Genomic DNA, 19,903 nt, shown 5'->3' with positions numbered 1-19,903 from the left:
ACGACCCGATTCCTCACCAGCATTGCTGACTGAGGCATCGCAGGAGGTCGGAACATCGAGGTAGTGGCTGCGGTTGTCGGAGGCCTTTGCACTCGAGAAATCGCTCTGTCCCTCGATAGTGAGAGAGAGTTTGCTGCCAATTGGTACACGGGGAGGAAGCTCGATATAAAGCAATGCTGAAAACTCAACATCGAAACAGTGAGACATTGGAGTGAGAGGTGGGGGAGAGAGAGAGAAACTGCGGCATGTTGAACTGTTGGGTGAACAGTGGACTCTAGGTCTCTTTGGGGGGCTTTGCTATTGTTTGCATGGTGGGTGGTGGGGGGGAGATGACTTCAGTTGGAACAAATGGGGAGAGGGGGTAGGGTTAATGCTTGTGTGCGGGAAGGGGAGGGGGAATATTTTCGAATATTTTTCTGTCATTTATTTTTTGGGGTTTTTCTTCTGTTTCGCGAATGTCTGTGAAGAGTAAGAATTTCAGGCTGTGTACTGTATACATTCTCTTCTAATAAATCAAACCATTGAACCATATGTACACGGAGTGTGTGAGACTGCAGCCCCTATTCAGTTAATTTGAGGGGGCCACTCCTCACCTTCTGACTGCATTTTAGCCCCATCTTCTTCATCTTTGATTATCCAGCTCAGAGGGGTTGGGGGGGCACAGGGTGGGAGGATGATGTCCAAGTTAATCTGCTCCTGAGGCTGGCTAAGATCTGTGGGTCCTGGAGATAGACTGCAGAGGGTTCTGCCCAGGCTGACTACCAGGCAATATCCGTGCCCGGCTGTGGAAGTTGTGGAACAAGAACACATGGTGTCCATGGGTAACACACAGGGGATAAATGCCATCCTTGATGAGAAGGAGAATATGTTAGTCTAATCTGTCTTAGTTATGATTTGCACACATAAAAGTTGCTGGTGAACGCAGCAGGCCAGGCAGCATCTCTAGGAAGAGGTGCAGTCGACGTTTCAGGCCGAGACCCTTCGTCAGGACTAACTGAAGGAAGAGTGAGTAAGGGATTTGAAAGTAGGAGGGGGAGGGGGAGATCCAAAATGATAGGAGAAGACAGGAGGGGGAGGGATGGAGCCAAGAGCTGGACAGGTGATTGGCAAAAGGGATACGAGAGGATCATGGGACAGGAGGTCCGGGAAGAAAGACAAGGGGGGGGGGAACCCAGAGGATGGCAAGGGGTATATTCAGAGGGACAGAGGGAGAAAAAGGAGAGTGAGAGAAAGAATGTGTGTATAAAAATAAGTAACAGATGGGGTACGAGGGGGAGGTGGGGCATTAGCGGAAGTTAGAGAAGTTGATGTTCATGCCATCAGGTTGGAGGCTACCCAAACGGAATATAAGGTGTTGTTCCTCCAACCTGAGTGTGGCTTCATCTTTACAGTAGGGGAGGCCGTGGATAGACATGTCAGAATGGGAATGGGATGTGGAATTAAAATGTGTGGCCACTGCGAGATCCTGCTTTCTCTGGCGGACAGAGCGTAGATGTTCAGCAAAGCGGTCTCCCAGTCTGCGTCGGGTCTCGCCAATATATAAAAGGTCACATCGGGAGCACCGGACGCAGTATATCACCCCAGCCGACTCACAGGTGAAGTGTTGCCTCACCTGGAAGGACTGTTTGGGGCCCTGAATGGTGGTAAGGGAGGAAGTGTAAGGGCATGTGTAGCACTTGTTCCGCTTACACGGATAAGTGCCAGGAGGGAGATCAGTGGGGAGGGATGGGGGGGACGAATGGACAAGGGAGTTGCGTAGGGAGTGATCCCTGCGGAATGCAGGGGGGGGGAGGGAAAGATGTGCTTAGTGGTGGGATCCCGTTGGAGGTGGCGGCAGTTACGGAGAATAATATGTTGGACCCGGAGGCTGGTGGGGTGGTAGGTGAGTACCAGGGGAACCCTATTCCTAGTGGGGTGGCGGGAGGATGGAGTGAGAGCAGATGTACGTGAAATGGGGGAGATGCGTTTAAGAGCAGAGTTGATAGTGGAGGAAGGGAAGCCCCTTTCTTTAAAAAAGGAAGACATCTCCCTCGTCCTAGAATGAAAAGCCTCATCCTGAGAGCAGATGCGGCGGAGACGGAGGAATTGCGAGAAGGGGATGGCGTTTTTGCAAGAGACGGTGAGAAGAGGAATAGTCCAGATAGTTGTGAGAGTCAGTAGGCTTATAGTAGACATCAGTGGATAAGCTGTCTCCAGAGACAGAGACAGAAAGATCTAGAAAGGGGAGGGAGGTGTCGGAAATGGACCAGGTAAACTTGAGGGCAGGGTGAAAGTTGGAGGCAAAGTTAGTAAAGTCAATGAGTTCTGCATGCGTGCAGGAAGCAGCGCCAATGTAGTCGTCGATGTAGCAAAGGAAAAGTGGGGGACAGATACCAGAATAGGCACGGAACATAGATTGTTCCACAAAGCCAACAAAAAGCCAGGCATAGCTAGGACCCATACGGGTGCCCATAGCTACACCTTTAGTTTGGAGGAAGTGAGAGGAGCCAAAGGAGAAATTATTAAGAGTAAGGACTAATTCCGCTAGATGGAGCAGAGTGGTGGTAGAGGGGAACTGATTAGATCTGGAATCCAAAAAGAAGCGTAGAGCTTTGAGACCTTCCTGATGGGGGATGGAAGTATATAGGGACTGGACATCCATGGTGAAAATAAAGCGGTGGGGGCCAGGGAACTTAAAATCATCGAAAAGTTTAAGAACGTGAGAAGTGTCACGAAGATAGGTCGGAAGGGATTGAACATTTTAATTCCACATCCCATTCCCATTCTGACATGTCTATCCACGGCCTCCTCTACTGTAAAGATGCAGCCACACTCAGGTTGGAGGAACAACACCTTATATTCCGTCTGGGTAGCCTCCAACCTGATGGCATGAACATCAACTTCTCTAACTTCCGCTAATGCCCCACCTCCCCCTCGTACCCCATCTGTTACTTATTTTTATACACACATTCTTTCTCTCACTCTCCTTTTTCTCCCTCTGTCCCTCTGAATATACCCCTTGCCCATCCTCTGGGTTCCCCCCCCCTTGTCTTTCTTCCCGGACCTCCTGTCCCATGATCCTCTCGTATCCCTTTCGCCAATCACCTGTCCAGCTCTTGGCTCCATCCCTCCCCCTCCTGTCTTCTCCTATCATTTTGGATCTCCCCCTCCCCCTCCTACTTTCAAATCCCTTACTCACTCTTCCTTCAGTTAGTGCTGACGAAGGGTCTCGGCTTGAAATGTCGACTGCACCTCTTCCTAGAGATGCTGCCTGGTCTACTGCGTTCACCAGCAACTTTTATGTGTGTTGCTTGAATTTCCAGCATCTGCAGAATTCCTGTTGTTTTAGTTATGATTTGTCTGTTTTTTGTTTGTGATGCGATCGTACAATACTATAGTGGCCTGAATTTGTAATAAATATATTTTTGTGAAAAAAAAGAATGTCTGAGCTTGTATTCCTTCCTCTTCCCCACTTTTTTATTCTGTTTTTTTTGCCCTTCCTTTCCAGTCTTGATGAAGGGCATTGGCCCAAAATTTCAACTGTTTATTTATTTCCATAGATGCTGCCTGACCTGCTGAGTTCTTCCAGCATTTTGTGTGTTGCTCTGGATTTCTAGCATCTGCAGAATCTCTTGAGTTTAGAATTTCTGAGCAACTATTCATTATTACTTATTCTCTTATATGGTACAAATATCTTTCTACAGAAATCACAAATAAATCTCTACAGGAAAGAGATCAGTAAGATTGAAAGAATTCAGAGAAAATTTACACAGATGATGCTGGGACTTGAGGACTCAAACCGGGTTCTAGGGAAAAGTTCAATAGGTTATGACTTTATTCCCTGGAGCATAGGAGAATGAGCAGATATTTGATAGAGCTATATAAATAATGAGGGATATGGACAGGATAAATGCAAGCAGGCTCCTACCACTGAGGCTGGGCGAGACTAAAACTAGAGATCATAAGTTTAGGTGAAAGGTGAAATGTTTAAGGGGCACCTGAAGGGAAACCACGTCACGAGGTTTGGATAAGGACATGGATGGGAGGGGTATGGAGGACAATGGTCCTTTTGCTGGTCGATGGGAAGAGGCAGAATAAACGTTCAGCATGACTAGATGGGCCAAAGGGCCTGTTTCTATGCTGCAGTGCTCTATTATTGTATGACTCTATCACCGGCAATACCTATATTTACATTCAATTCAAAGTGTTAGCATTTCAGAGTCAGCCACTTTGCTGGGTTCTTGTATTTATTACTGAGGATGATTGAGTTTTTTCCTGATTTTCTGATCAATAGTGTTTCCATATCAATAGTGCAGGCCTCCTGAATCAGAATCAGGTTTATTTTCAATGTTAAAAGTGCAAAGTAAACTTATCAAAGTACAACTATATCTCCATATTCAACCCTGAGATTAATTTTCTTGTGGGCATATTCAATGAATCTATAGAATAATAACCATTACAGGCACATCTACAAGAAATACTGTCGCAGGAAAGCAGCATCCATCATCAGGGACCCCCAACAACCAGATCATGCTCTCTTCTCGTTGCTGTCATCAGGAAGAAGGTACAGGAGCCTCAGGACTCACACCACCACATTCAGAAACAGTTATTACCCTTCGTCCATCAGGATCTTGACCAAAACAGGTAACTTCATTAGCCCCATCATTGAAATGTTCGCACAACCTATGGACTCACTTGCAAGGACACTTCATCTTTCATGTTCTCGATATTTATTGCTTATTCCTCGACTTCCTAACCGGAAGACCACAATCTGTGCGGATTGGTGACAACATATCCTCCTCACTGACGATCAACACTGGCGCACCTCAGCAGTGTGTGCTCAGCCCACTGCTCTACTCTCTATATACACATGACTGTGTGGCTAGGCACAGCTCAAATACCATCTATAAATTTGCTGATGATACAACCATTGTTGGTAGAATCTCAGGTGGTGACGAGAGGGCGTACAGGAGTGAGGTACGCCAACTAGTACAATGGTGTCACAGCAACAACCTGGCACTCAACATCAGTAACACAAAAGAGTTGATTGTGGACTTCAGGAAGGTCAAGATGAAGGAACACATACCAATCCTCATAGAGGGATCAGAAGTGGAGAGAGTGAGCAGCTTCAAGTTCCTGGGTGTCAAGATCTCTGAGGACCTAACCTTGTCCCAACGTATTGATGCAGTTATAAAGAAGGCAGGACAGCAGATCATTTGTGTCAGAGATTTACTTTAACTTTTGTGCATTGTGCTCAGGCTGCCTGTATTGTATTGGTGTGATCCGATGTGACATCTCCATCCAGTCCACAGTTACCTGCTAGAGGTTAGCGGATCCGTACTCAGTTGTGATGTTGTCAAATTGAAATACATCTTTGCAATCTAAGGAGTGAATTATTTATGATTGCTTTATTTTGAATCTGTTGGCAGGTTACAGCAGGTCGAGATTCTGCTGAGGAAGATGTCAGCCCAGCACAGGGAACAATTATTCTTCCTCCTGGGAGAGCAGTGATTGATTACAACCTTACTATTCTAGATGATCAGGTGAGTGACAAGGAGTAAGCTTTCTTCACTGAGTGAAGTGATTCCCTGCCGAGTATCACATTATTTATTTATTTATTGAGATACAACAGGGAACGCACCCTTCCAGCCGTTTGAGCCATGCCATCCAGCAACCCCAGTGTGACACCAGCCTAATCACTGGACAATTAACAGTGGTCAATTAACCTACTGACCAGTACGTCTTTGGACTGTGGGAGGAATCCGGAGAACTCGGAGGAAACCATGCATTCCATGGGTAGGACTTACAGACTCTTTACAGATGAAATTGGAATTGTCCTGCAAACTCTGACACCCAGATCTGTAATAGTGTTGTCTGACTGCTACACTACCATGGCACCCCCAGAGTGTGGCTACTGTTGTGACCAGCGTGGTTAGAAGACTGAGAAAATTTAGAGTTTTTCTCAGCTGATTAACCATGCTGGTCAAAATAGTAGCCACGTTCTCAAAGTAGTTGACACAGGCTGCAAAACGTTTTGCGAAGCTCCTCATTGAAAATGCACTCAACCAATCAAAATGTCATGGTGGTGTAGTGGTTAGCGTGACACTATTTCTGCTTCGGGCCTCAGAGTTTGGGGTTCAATCCTGGCGTCCTCTGTAGGTTTCATCTGAGTGCTCCAGTTTCCTCCCACAGACCAAAGATGTTAAGTTAATTGGTCATTGTAGATCACCCTGTGATTAGGCAGGGGTTAAATCTGGGGATTGCTGGTGGCTCAGCTTGAAGTTCCGGAATGGCTTATTTCGTGCTGTATCTCTAATCAAATAAAAATAATAAATACTTGCAGCGAAATAAATAAAAATATAAACAAAAATACTTGCAGCGTAGGTGAATAATTCAATTAGAAGATTAGCACACAGTGTTACATCATTAACGCATAAGAAATCACTAGATAATCTGTGGAGAACCACTGCCCTTGTCACTGTGACATTACTTGAACAGTGCAGTCAGTCATACAGTGTGATGCTGCTGATCACTGTGTGTAATAACAAAGATCAGGACATTTAGTCTATTATTGTAGATGGTGGATTCCGGTTAATTGGGCTATCGGTTAATTCGGGCAATTGCTTATTTAAGACAACTTTTTTAAACAAAAATTAACTGACAAAATAACTGGTATTCCCTTTGACTATTTGGGACACTATGTTGCTTAATTGGGACAGGAGACTGTTGCTGAACATTCTAACTAGCGTCAGACATAGCTCTTTTGTGGCCGTTAGACACTACACCATGTTTAGAGTGAACAGTTTTTAAGTAGCTTCAGTTTCATGTGTCTGCGTTCAAGAAGTGATAATTTTTGTCACTGATAATTGACAAGAATAAGCAGTAAGACAATTCAAGCATTCAGGTTTGGGCATGTTGGAAACGGTCTGGAGTGAAAAATGAAACTATTTCACTACTTCAACAAGTTAGGCATTACGAAGAATTTGATGGTATCGACAATCATCTTGAATGTTATAATGAAAATGAAGATTTGGAGGATGCAATCGTTGATAGCATTGTATGAAAGCAGCCCATTATCTATGCACGCTAGATGTCTGCGCTGACTTTGTTCATTTACAGTCAATCAAAACACACCAGCATATGCTGGATGAATTCCTCTGTCAATAAGTATTAGGATCTAATACCTAATTTTATAGAAGTGTAGAGTTCTCATTTGTTCTGTATTTCATTTAAATACACTATTTGTTACTCATTTAAATGGTGGTTGTGTTTTTTATGCCTCCACAATGATTTCCATGAAATTTTAGCTAATTGGGGCAGCTGCCTTAGTTGGACCAAAATGCAATGGTTGCACTATGTCCCAATTAACTGAAGTTCATTGTATAATGATTATAACTCCAATCATGAGTAAGAACACTGAAGGACCCAGAGAATGAGATGTAAGAATGAATGGGATGTATACAAGAACATCAGCGTCTGATGTGGCTGCACACATGGAAATGTTTAAACCTTTGTGGCACAGTACATGGATTGTCACCCTTTGCCCTACAACATTCGTACCTCACCTCCTTGTCTTAGACAAGGCCGGTGTATCAACAGATTTGCAATGATTCTTTAACTCTTTTCAAAATGGAGCCACTCTGAGTCAATGCTTTGGGATTGATTATTGTCAGCTGGAAGGATGTATCTGCATTTTGCCTGACCTGACAGTTCCAGTTGATTTTTCTGTTTTCTGATGATTGCTGCATCTGGGTTCATGAGAAATTGGGACTGGTGTACATGCAATGGGGAATAGTTGACTATTGTGCTGAGGTATTTGCTGTTTTTCTTATATGGAGTTCAGGACTGACCGCATGTGCTGCTAACTTGATCAAGGTGGCCAGGCAACGGAGAAAAACTGTTAGAACCCAATGCCCCTGGAGCAATAGTCTGCTGCTGTAATTCTGACAGAGTTTCTTCAGTGGCTACAAGCTCAGTTTATTTATATATTTAGAGATACAGTGTGGACCTGGCCCCTCTGGCCCTTAGAACCATGTCGCCTGCAACCCACCGATTTGACACTAACCTAATCGCTGGACAATTTACACTGAGCAATTAACCTACAAACTGGTACATCTTTGGATAGTGGGAAGTAATCAGAGCACCTAAAGGAAACACAGGCATTCCATCTGAAGATGTACAAACTCCTTACGGAGGACAGGGGTATTGAACTCCGAACTCAACATCCAGAGCTGTAGTAGAGTCGTGCTGACCGCTACGCTACCGTAACTGAGAAACTGTATATGTAAATTCTCCAATGCAACTCTTGGCTAGAGTTTATTGTTGGGGAAATTGTGGTTCTTTGCTTGACCAAAAACTACACTGTAATTTTTTAAAATAGTTAACAAAATCTCTCTTCCTTAGAGTAACGTGAGCAGTTTTGGGTCTCTTATCAAAGAAAAGATCTGATGACCTTGGAGAGGGTCCAGAGGAAGTTCATGAGAATAGTTCTAGGAATGAAAGGGTTAATGTATGCAGAGTGTATGATGGCTCTGGGTCTGTAATCACTACAGTTTAGAAGAATAAAGGAGGATCTCGTTGAAACTTATCAAATATTGAAAGGTCTGAATGGAATGAAAATGGAGAGGATGTTTCCTATAGTGGGTGAGTCCAAGATCAGAGTGCACAGGCTCAGAATAGAGGGATGTCCATTTAGAACAGAGATAAGAAGGAATTTCTAAAGCCAGAGGGAGCTGATTCTGTGGAATTCATTGCTACAGATGACTGGAGGCCAAGTCATTGGGTATATTTAAAGCGGAGGTTGGTAGGTTCTTAATTTGTCAGGGTGTCAAAGGTTATGGGGAGAAGGCAGGAGAATAGTGTTGAGAGGGATAATAAATCAGCTATGATGGAATAGCAGAACAGACTTGATGGGCTGAATGGCTGAACTCTACTCCTGTGTCTCCTGGTGTTATACCGATGCCCAGTAATTCTAATGGTGGCACGGTGGCATAGTGCGACGCAGTCTGTATGGAGTTTGTACATTCTCCCCGTGACTGTGTGGGTTTCTTCTGAGTACTCCCGTTTCCTCCTACATTCCAAAGACCTTTGGTTAGGTTTGGGGTTAGCCAGGTGTTGACATGCTACGTTATCCCCGGAAGCATGGCATCACCTGTGTGCTGCCCCCAGCATAGTCCTCGGACTGTGTTAGTCGTTGACGCAAATGACACATTTCTCTGTACGTTTTGATGTACATGTGACAAATGAAGCTCATCTTAAGATCATAACAAATCCTAGTGCACGATTATGTGTGCTGGAACAATATAGATATGGGGTATCAGTGAAAACTTTGGCTGTTTACTTCCTTGTCAAATTTGCTTAGTTGCACGAGATTGGGCACTGCCCTCTCTCAACTGAAATCCGGCTACAAGGCCTCAACAGATCATGGTCCACCTTTCAGTTCATTTTGTGGCTGTGATTATAAGATGGGCTGCTGATGGCGAGAGGTGGGAGAGTCAAAGTTTATCAAAAGATTGGTTTTGAGTCCGGAGAAAGGTAGGTGAAGATTGCTGCTCGGAATGGGGTGTGATTGGAATCCTGAAGCTTTGGGGAATAGGGGAATGGGTTTGGGGTTGATAGTGAGCTGTTTGGCTTAGATAGCTGAGAAATGGACTTTGAACTAGCGGGTTACCTGGAAGGAACAGAAGTGGAGTGTCTTTATCTATCTCATCCACCCACCCATCCATCCATCTACCAACATATCCATCCATCTACGCACCCGTCCGTCCACACACCTGCCCATCTACTCACCTGCCCGTCCACTTACCCATCCGTCTGTCTGTTCTTCCATCCACTCATCCACCCACCTGTCCGTCTGTCTGTCTGTCCACCCACCCGCTTGCCCATCCATCCATCCATCTGTCTGTCCTCCCATCCACCCACCCGTCTGTCTGTCTGTCCGTCTGTCCACCCACCCCTCTGCCCATCCGCCCGCCCATCCGTCCACACACCTGCCCGCCCAACCACCCACCCGTTCATCTGTCTGTCTGTCCACCCATCCGTCTGCCCATCCATCCGTCCACCTGTCCGTCTACCTACCCACCCATCCATCCATCCATCCACATCCATATACCCACTCATCCGCCCCAGAGTAAGCCCTACTTTGAGCTGCATCACCCACACGTCCATCTGTCTGTCTGTCCACCCATCCGTCTGCCTGTCCATCTACCTACCCACCCATCCATCCATCCATCCATCCATCCACATCCATATACCCACCCATCCGTCCCAGAGTAAGCCCTACTTCGAGCTGCATCACCCAGCCTCCCCAGTTTAACCCTAAGCTAATCACGTGATAACTTAGAATGATAAATTATCCTACCGACCGGTACGTCTTTCAACTGTAGGAGGAAACCAGAGCACTCGGAGGAAGCACCTGTACTGCAAGGGGAGGACATACAGAGACTCCTTACAAAAAAGACGCTGGGACTAAACTCCAAGCTGCCTCACCCCGAGCTGTAATAGTGTCCTGCAAACCGCTATGTTTCCTTGGCGCCCATTAGGTGGGATCAGGACTGGTGGCAAAGGCAGAAAATGCCAGAACCAGCAGTAAAGTGAAGTGCAGGTGGTTTGGGTGCAAGTTACTGGAGACTAGGTGGTAATTCTCAGTAGGAGCTTGATAAAGACCTGTGGTAAAGGCTCAAAGATGCAGGTAAGCAATTCACATGAGTGAATGTCTTCAGGCTTCTGTACCTCCTCACTGTTGGTAGCAATGTGAAGAGGGCATATACTAGGTAGTGGGGTTCCTTAATAATTGATGCCCCCTTCTGGGTGCACCACCTTTTGAAGGTGCCCTTGATGGTGGGCATGCTAATACCCATGAAGGAGATGGCTGAGTCCACCAGATTGTGCAGCTCTGTGCTCAAGGTGTATGACTTCTGTGATTGTTAATGAAAGGCGTGCCAAGGAATTGTGTTCTAAGTCCCAGTGCTGAGCTCCAGAATCTGTGTTAAATGGGGAATAGAGTTACCAACGTTCGGCATTTATATTCAATCCCATTGGATTGAAAAGGTGGTTCATGACAGAAAATACATGATCAAGTTTTCCAAACGATGTGAAATGATGCAGAACTGCACTGGGAGCACTGTGAGCAGCTTTGGGCCCCTTATCTAAGAAAAGATGTGCTGGCATTGGAGCGGGTCCAGCGGAGGTTCATGAGAATGATCCTGGAAATGAAGGGGTTAATGTGTAAGGAGTGTTTGATGGACCTCACGGGAGTTGAGAAGAATGATGGGGATCTCATTGAAACCTATCAAATATAGAAAAGCCTAGAGAGTGGATGTGGCGAGGATATTTCCTACAGTGGGGGAGTCTAGGATCAGAGGGCACAGCCTCTGAATAGAAGGATGTCCATTTAGAGCAGAGGTGCGGAGGAACGTCTTTAGCTAGATGGTGGTGAGTCTGTGGGATTCATTGACAAGACACCTGTGGGGGCCAAGTGATTGAGTACGTTTAAAACAGAAGTTGATTGGTTCTTGTTTAGCCAATGCATCAAAGGTTATGGGGAGAAAGTAGGAGAGTGAAGTTGAGAGGGATAATAAATCAGCCATGTTGGAATGGCAGAGCAAAATCAATGGGCTGAGTGGCTGAATTCTGCTCCTATGTCTTATGTCTTAAGCGGTTGTTTTTGTGTTTACTCTTTGGGGGCGGTCGGGAATTCCATTTCCAACTTGCATAATGCTGAAATGAAAGATAATTTTGTAACTGAATTTCCAAGCACTAGTGTACCTACATTAAAACATTGTTTTTTCTGGCAAATATTTTCAGCATTTGCTGGAGAATCTGTCAAAAGCCCCCCATTGTTTGGGAGTCTGTGATACGCAAGCCAGGGCAGTGTGATATGGAGAGTAAGCTGTTGCCCATGCAGTAGGCTCTCCCTCTCCAATCAGCTGATGATCTCAAAGGAAAGCCAGCAACTGATACAGTTTATCACTGGTGACGTCACAAGAGTTGCCAGTCGGCATTGAGCTCATTGTAGCACTGCCTGAGGGTGTCCAGCTCTGGATATTTCAATAGGTACATTTGATGTCAGAGAAATGTATACAATATACATCCTGAAGTTATTTTTCTTCGCAGACATCCATGAAAACAGAGGGGTGCCCCAAAGAATAACTGTCAGTTAAAATGTTAGAACCCACACAGCTCCCCCCTCCCATGCACAAGCAGCAGCAAGGCAACGACCCCTCTACTCCCACTGGCAAAAAAGCATCAGCACCCTCCACCAAGCACTCAAACGTGCAGCAAGGCACCAATAAAGCACAGACTTGCAGAACCCCCCAAAAGAACTAAGTGTTCACCCGATAATTCGACATACCACAGGCTCTCTCCCTCCCTAGTAAGGGAAAAAGAGGTGTTCCTGTTTCACAGCGAGAGGGGAGACATAACAAACAACTCGCTGATTTATGATCTTAAAAGTCTGTTGCATCGCTTTTTCCGAGCTCTGCGCCCAGAGAGTCGGCAACAGAAAGGTGCAGCTGTCCGGACACCCAACCCCCGGCAGCTAACCCGCTGCTCCTGATGTTCTGTGCTCTCCTGCGATGCCTCAGTCCGGGGCACCAGCCTAGAATCAGCCCGTCCTCAGAACCATGAAAATCTGAAACCCTGAAGGTGTCCTGGTCTTCCAGGCCACATCCTTGGTGCATCAAAAAGCAGCTGGTTGTGAGGCCCTGGGAGCGGGCCATTCCCTCAAAGGACTGAAGTCAGAGTGTAACTCCAGATCAGGGTCTTCAAAAGAACCCCCCACACCCTGAAGAGGGAAAAAAGAGATATCAAAGATTGAAATAAAACTGTTTCTGAAGATGCAAGCAAAGGAGTCGCCGTTTAGTGCCATCTTAACTTCGTCCTACCTTGGGGTTTTATCCTGAAGCCTTCCTTCTGAGTGGGTATAGCAGCAAAGGCATGGAGGTTATAGATTAGAGCCTTCCTTCTCTTACATGAACTGCTAACCTCGGCTGACAAGCCCCATCTGCCCGAAGCGGCTGATTTTAAGGCACCATTAACCTGCCTTTCTCCCTTCTGCTGTCCATAGAAACGTTTCCAGTGGGTTTAATAGCTAAGTTGCATGAGAAGGCCAGGAGATGGACTTGGTTGTCAGAGGCTATTTGAGACACACAACACTGGGAATATTTAATAGCTAGTGGGAGCTTATTCCCACTACAACCCCCTCCCTCGGCTATGGCAACCTTAAGGAACCTTGCTGGAGAACTTGTGCTGAAACCAGATTCCCTGTGAGAGGCAGATTTCTGGCTGTTTATCTGATCTCTGTAGCTGATATTGTTGTCACGGGATTAATGGATAAACGAGGCTTAAGAATCTAACATACAAAGCTTAAATTAAAGTTTAAAGCATAAAAGCTAATAGCAGTTGAATGCCTCCAAAGCTCAATTGGTACTCTTCCATCTGCCTTTTCAAGAGGGGTTTATTTATTTACTTATTTAGGGATATGGTGCAGAGCAGGTCTTTGAGGCACACCGTCCAGCAATCCCTGATTTAACCTCATCCTAATCCCAGGATAAACTACAATGAACAATGAATCTACTAACCGGTACATCTTTAGAGTGTGAGAGGAAACCGGAACACGCCAAGGAAACCTACGTGTTCCGCTGGGATGGTGTACAGGGATTCCTTACAGAGGACGCCGGTATTGAACTTTGAACTGTGACGCTCCAAGCTGTAATAGCATCATACTAACCACTACACTGCCACTGCTCTACTTTTTTAACATTTTTAACTGGGTTAACTCACACTACTCTTAACATAAAGACACAGGAAGTCAGATAACTGCTTTGTGCGCTTGAGCAACTCTCCCTTTTTTATCTCCATGAAAAATATTTAACACATTGCTAAACATCAGAAGGGGAAGAAATGTGATCTCAGTGACCTTGACTGTGGAATGATTGTTGGTGCCAGATGGGGTGGTTTGAGTATCTTAGAAACTGCTGATCTCCCGGTATTTTCATGCATGACAGTCTCCTGAGTTTACTGAGAATGGTGTGAAAAACAGAAATCATCCAGTGGGGGGCAGTTCTGATGGTGAAAACACCTTATTAATGAGAAAGGTCAGAAGCGAATGGCTAGACTGGTTCAAGCTGATGAGAAGGTGACAGTAACTCAAATATCCACACGTTACAACAGTGGTGTGCAGAAAAACATCTCTGAATGCACAGTACATTGAGCCTTGAAGTGGATGGGCTACAGCAGCAGAAGGCTACGAACAAACATTCAGTAGCCACTGTATTAGATACAGGAGATACCTAATAAAGTGGCCTCTGAGTGTAGGTTTGCTGTCTGTGGTGGGTTTAACCTGGTTCTAATCAGAGTTGTAATCCATTCTATTCTAATTGATTATTAATGTTGCTCCTCACGTTTCTGTGTGGCGGTTGACCACTCTTTTACAGGGGTTGTAGGCTTTCTCACTGATGATTTTGTACTGACAATAGAGCTAGGATAAATCTGTAAATAAATTAGGGTCTGTTTTCATAGAGGTGTGAGAAAACTAGGCTCTACCTTTCAATGCCAAATGAATCTATGTCCTATCACACAGCATACTTGTACATTGTAGTAGGATTCCTATCATTGCATTTCAATTAAACTTCTCAGTTTTCAGCTCAGCTTTCTAGTTCCATGGTAAACTGTAGCTAACTGTTACAATAAAGATGGGAATATACTTGTAGCAGGGAGCAGCATCTTCGGCTCTAATATCTGATTTAATCTCATCCGAATGTAAATAAATGTCTGGAATGCGTAGTCCAAAGAAAAAAACTTACTTTGGTCCAAGTTGTATCAGCTTATCATTACTATAAATCACAATAAGAAACGTAAAAAATTTGTAGTGCAAAAGAGAGCAATATGGTAAGGTATTGTTCATGGGTTTTTGGACCATTTAGAAATCTGGGAGCAGAAGAGGGCAATCATTTCCACTAACTTACCAACATTGGAGCCTTTCTTGAATGTTCCTGTTACTTACACCAATAGACAGGTCAACGTTATGCAGCTTCAAATGCATTTGATTGACTTCTTCTGAATTTTAATTTAGTGCAGGCAAGCACTTTGGTAGGACCATCTAGGGCATCTCCTACACAGTGAGAGGAAGGCACTGAGGAGTGCAGTAGAATAGAGGGATCTGGGTGTACAGGTCTGTAATTCATTTAAAGTGGTGGCACAGTTAGATTGGGTTGTAAAGAAAGCTCTTGGTACATTGGCCTTTATAAATCAAAGTACTGAGGACGGCTGATCTGTTGAAGTTGTATAAGACACGAATGAGGACTAATTTGGAGAATTGTGTGCAGTTCTGGCCACCTACCTGCAGGACAGATGTAAATAAGGTTGAAAGAGTACAGAGAAAATTTGCAAGAATGTTGCCGTGATTGGAGGACCTGAACTATGAGGAAAGATTGAATAGGTTAGCACTTTATTCCTTGAAACGTAGAAAATCGAGGGGAGATTTGATAGAGGTATACGAAGTTATGAGGGGTATTAATAGGGTAAATGCAAGCAGGCTTTTTGCACTGAGGTTGGGAGGGGCTACAACTAGAGGTCATGAGTTAAAGATGAAATGTTTAAGGGGAACACGAGGGGAAACTCCTTCACTCAGAGGGTGTTGAGAGTGTGGAATGAGCTGCCAGTACCAGCACTGCATGTGGGTTCAGTTCCAATGTTTAAGAGAAGTCTGGATTTGTACTTGGATGGGAAGAGTATGGAAGGTTATGATCCAGGTGCAGGTAGATGGGAGCAGCCAGTTTAAATGGTCTGGTATGGACTAGGTAGGGTCAAGGGCCTGTTTATATGTGCTGTATTTTTATGACTCTATGATTCTGTGAAAGAGAATTAATATATTTTAACTGGGATGTGCTGTCAGTCAGGAGTTTGTACGAACTCCCTGTGGCCATGTGGGTTTCCTCTGGGGGCTCTGGTTTCCTCCCATATTCAAATAATGTATGAACTAGGGTGAACAAATTGTGGACTGGAAGCAGGGTGACACCTGTGGGTACTTCTAGCAAAGTCTTGGCCTATTTTCACGACTGATTTCACTGTTTTGGTGTTTCGATAGACATGAAAGGATTTTGTATATCCTCTCCATGACCGCTTGAGTTTCCTCTGGGTGCTCTGGTTTCCTCCCATATTCCAAAGACATACAGGTTAGCAAGGTTGGTCACATGGGTGCAATTGGGCAGAGTGGGCTTGTTGGACAAGAAGAGCATATTATGGTGCTGTATCTCTGAATGAATTTTTAGAAATGACCTTTGTTTAAAAATGAGCAATCAGAGGAATAGCAGTTGAGTTTTACCAGCATTCATCTGCTGAAACTATTGCTTCACGTGAGGAAGTCTTTCATCATTTTCCCCAGCTGCAGATTTTCTTAAATGGAGGCACGTATTGATCGTTAATGCCACAGAATCAAAATGGGATTTAATATCAGTGGCACATGTTGTGAAATTTTTAAAATATACAAATTACAATCAGAAATATATATATGATTTTTTTTCTGTGATATATACAGTGGCTATAAAACGTATTCATCCCCCTTGGAGTTTTCACGTTTTATTGTTTTACAACATTGAATCACAGTGGATTTAATTTGGCTTTTTTTGACACTGATCAACAGAAAAAGACTCTTCAGAATCAAAGTGAAAACAGATCTCTACAAAGTGATCTAAATTAATTACAGACATAAAACACAAAATAATTGATTGCATAAGTATTCACCCCCTTTAATATGACACACCAAATCAGCATTGGTGCAGCCAGATGGTTTTAGAAGTCACATTAGTTAAATGGAGATCACCATGTGCAGTCAACGTGTTTCAACTGATTGTAGTTAAAATACACCTGTATCTGGAAGGTCCAACTGCTGGTGAGTCAGTATCCTGGCAAAAATTACACCATGAAGACAAAAGAACACTCCAAGCAACTCTGCAAAAAGGTTATTGATAAGCTCAAGTCAGAATCTAAGCATGACATAAAGTCATATAACCATTGAGCATGAGTAGGAGGAAAAACATCTTTCCATTTAAACAAAAGCGCCCTCCTAGCTATAAGAGAGCTAAAGGCCAAAATATGTAAATCAGATGTCTTCAGCTTGATATCTTGTCCGGCAACAATACCAAATAGGGCCGTCAGAGGATTAGGCTTAAAATTGACTTTGAAAAGTAAAGAAAAAGTTTGAAAAACTTCCTTTCAATATTTTTTAAGTCTCGGACAAGTCCAAAACATATGTATTATTGAAGCTTCTCCATTATTACATCTGTCACAGCAGGGAGATATATCCGAATAAAAACAAGATAGCTTATCCTTAGTCATATGAGCTCTATGTACCACCTTAAATTATATGAGGGAATGGCAAGCACATAACGATGAAGTATTAACCAGTTTAAAAATTTCATTCCAAGTTTCCTCAGATATTAATGTCTGTAAATCTTGTTCCTAGAGATTCTTAATTTTGTCTAAAGGAACAATCCTCGTCTCCAATAATATACCATAAATATTAGATATTGAACCATTATAGGAAATGTACATAATTGAGATCTTAGAAAGTCTCTGATTTGTAAGTATCTAAAAAAGTGAGTTTTGGATAAGCTATATTTAGCTGACAGTTGCTCAAATGAAAAAAGATTTCCTCCAACAAACAGATCTCAAAAACATTTACTACCCGACCTGTCCCATTCTTTAAAAACTAAATCAGTCATGGAGGGTTTAAAAAAAATTAGAATAAATGGAACTAGAAAGGGAAAATCTTTCAAATCCCTTACTCACTCTTCCTTCAGTTAGTCCTGACGAAGGGTCTTGGCCTGAAACGTCGACTGCGCCTCTTCCTATAGATGCTGCTTGGCCTGCTGTGTTCACCAGCAACTTTGATGTGTGTTGCTTGAATTTCCAGCATCTGCAGAATTCCTGTTTGCGTTTAAATAAACCAAAGTGTTTTCTAAATTGTATCCAGATCCTCAGAGTATGTTTAACTATTAAATTATCAGTTAGTTTACTTACAGTTAAAGGAAGTGAGGATCCAAGAAGAGAAATAACAGAAAATTTATTAACAGAGTTAGCTTCTAAAGAAACCCATACCGGATAGTCTACACGATTAATATAATATAGACAAAATGTAAGATATTGTACATTAACTGCCCAGTAATAAAATCTAAAATTAGATAAGCTAAACCTCCAGACTTCTTAGATTTTTGAAGATGAACTTTATTTAATCGAGGAAGTTTATTTTTCCATATATAAGAGAACAAAATAGAATCAAGAGAGTCAAAAAAGGATTTAGGAATAAAAACGGGTAAAGCCTGAAAAAGATATATAAATTTAGGTAGAATATTTATTTTAATAGAATTAATTCGTACAGTCAACGATATTGAAAGAGGTGACCAATTTAATGATATCCTTTCTACATGGTTCAATAAAGTAAGAAAGTTTTCTTTAAACAGGTGTTTGTAATTCTTAGTGACTGTTACACCCAAACAAGTAAATTGATTCTTTACAATTTTAAAAGGGAGATTAGTATTAATTGATACCAAATCATTTAAAGGAAATAATTCACTCTTATGTAGGTTCAATTTATATCCTGAAAACTGGCTAAAATGGGAGAGAAAAGAAAGTACGCAAGGTAACGAGGTCTCAACATTAGAGATAAAGAGCAATACATCATCAGCGTAAAGCGAGATTTTGTGAGTAATACCTCTCCTTAAGATACCACAGATATCATTAGATTCTTGAAAAGCAATGGCAAGGGGTTCTAAAGCTAAATCAAAGAGCAAAGGACTCAACGGACAACCTTGTCTAGTTCTGCGGTGAAGCCTAAATGGTTGGAATTTTGAAAATTCGTTGTTCAATTTCTGAATCTTGTCAAGACTTTCAAACATTGTGGGGACCTTTTCTGAATTATTTTCAAAACCTTCAATTCATTGGTTAAATTCAGATGTTGGCTATTATTATTTTTTATTATACGAGGAGGTATTTTACCTTTTTTCTTCTTAATAAACAGCTTCAGTCTTGGTAGGGGTTAGATTCTTTTTTTTGTAATAAATTAGTATGTTTCAATATAACTATTGATTAGTGATCTGAAGGTTGCTGGTTCGAGCCTTGGCTGAGGCAGTGTGTTGTGTCCTTGAGCAAGGCACTTAACCACACATTGCTCTGCGACGACACCAGTGCCAAGCTGTATGGGTCCTAATACCCTTCCCTTGGACAACATCAGTGGCGTGGAGAGGGGAGACCTGCAGCATGGGCAACTGCCGGTCTTCCATACAACCTTGCCCAGACCTGCGCCTTGAAAACCTTCCAAGGCACAAATCCGTGGTCTCATGAGACTAACAGATGCCTAAAATAACTGATGATTAACCACATGAATACGGGGTAATGAGATTGTTATTATGGATAAATATAATGTAATTGGCAGTTTCTTAAAATCTTTTTTGACCTTTTATATATACTTTCTTGTACTCTGTATTCTTCTATAATTAAAAAAAATAAAAGCTCAAGTCAGGAGATGGATATAAGAAAATTTTCCAGTCACTGACTCTCCCTTGGAGTACAGTTAAGTCAGTCATCAAGAAATGAAAAGAATATGCCACAGCTGTAAATCTGCCTAGTAGAGAAGGCCATCTTCAAAAACTGAATGACCGTGCAAGAAGGGGACTAGTGAAGGAGGCCACCAAGAGACCTAGGACAACTCTGGAGGAATTACAAGCTTCAGTGGCTGAGATGGGAGAGACTGCACATACAACAACTGTTGCCCAGGTGCTTCACCAGTCACAGCTTTATAGGAGAGTGGCAAAGAGAAAGACACTGTTGAAAAAAAACTTGCATGAAATCTTGGCCTGGGGTTTGCCATATGGCATGTAGGAGATTCTGAAGTCAGCTGGAAGAAGGTTCTATGGTCTGATGAAAC

The 19,903-nt window shown here is 43.2% G+C and overlaps 1 protein-coding gene across 1 annotated transcript in view; it reads left to right on the top strand.

Moving 5' to 3' along the window:
* adgrv1 (adhesion G protein-coupled receptor V1) overlaps positions 1 to 19,903 on the top strand; it is a 514,329-nt gene that overhangs the window by 14,630 nt on the left and 479,796 nt on the right. The window contains exon 5 of the mRNA XM_063069242.1: positions 5,409 to 5,522. Coding sequence (XP_062925312.1) covers positions 5,409 to 5,522 — 114 coding nt within the window. The remainder of the gene's footprint in view (positions 1 to 5,408; positions 5,523 to 19,903) is intronic.

Source organism: Mobula hypostoma, chromosome 16 (genome assembly GCF_963921235.1).
Source record: "Mobula hypostoma chromosome 16, sMobHyp1.1, whole genome shotgun sequence".
Classification (NCBI taxonomy): Eukaryota; Metazoa; Chordata; class Chondrichthyes; order Myliobatiformes; family Myliobatidae; genus Mobula; species Mobula hypostoma.
This window is presented reverse-complemented; position numbering and strand designations above follow the sequence as displayed.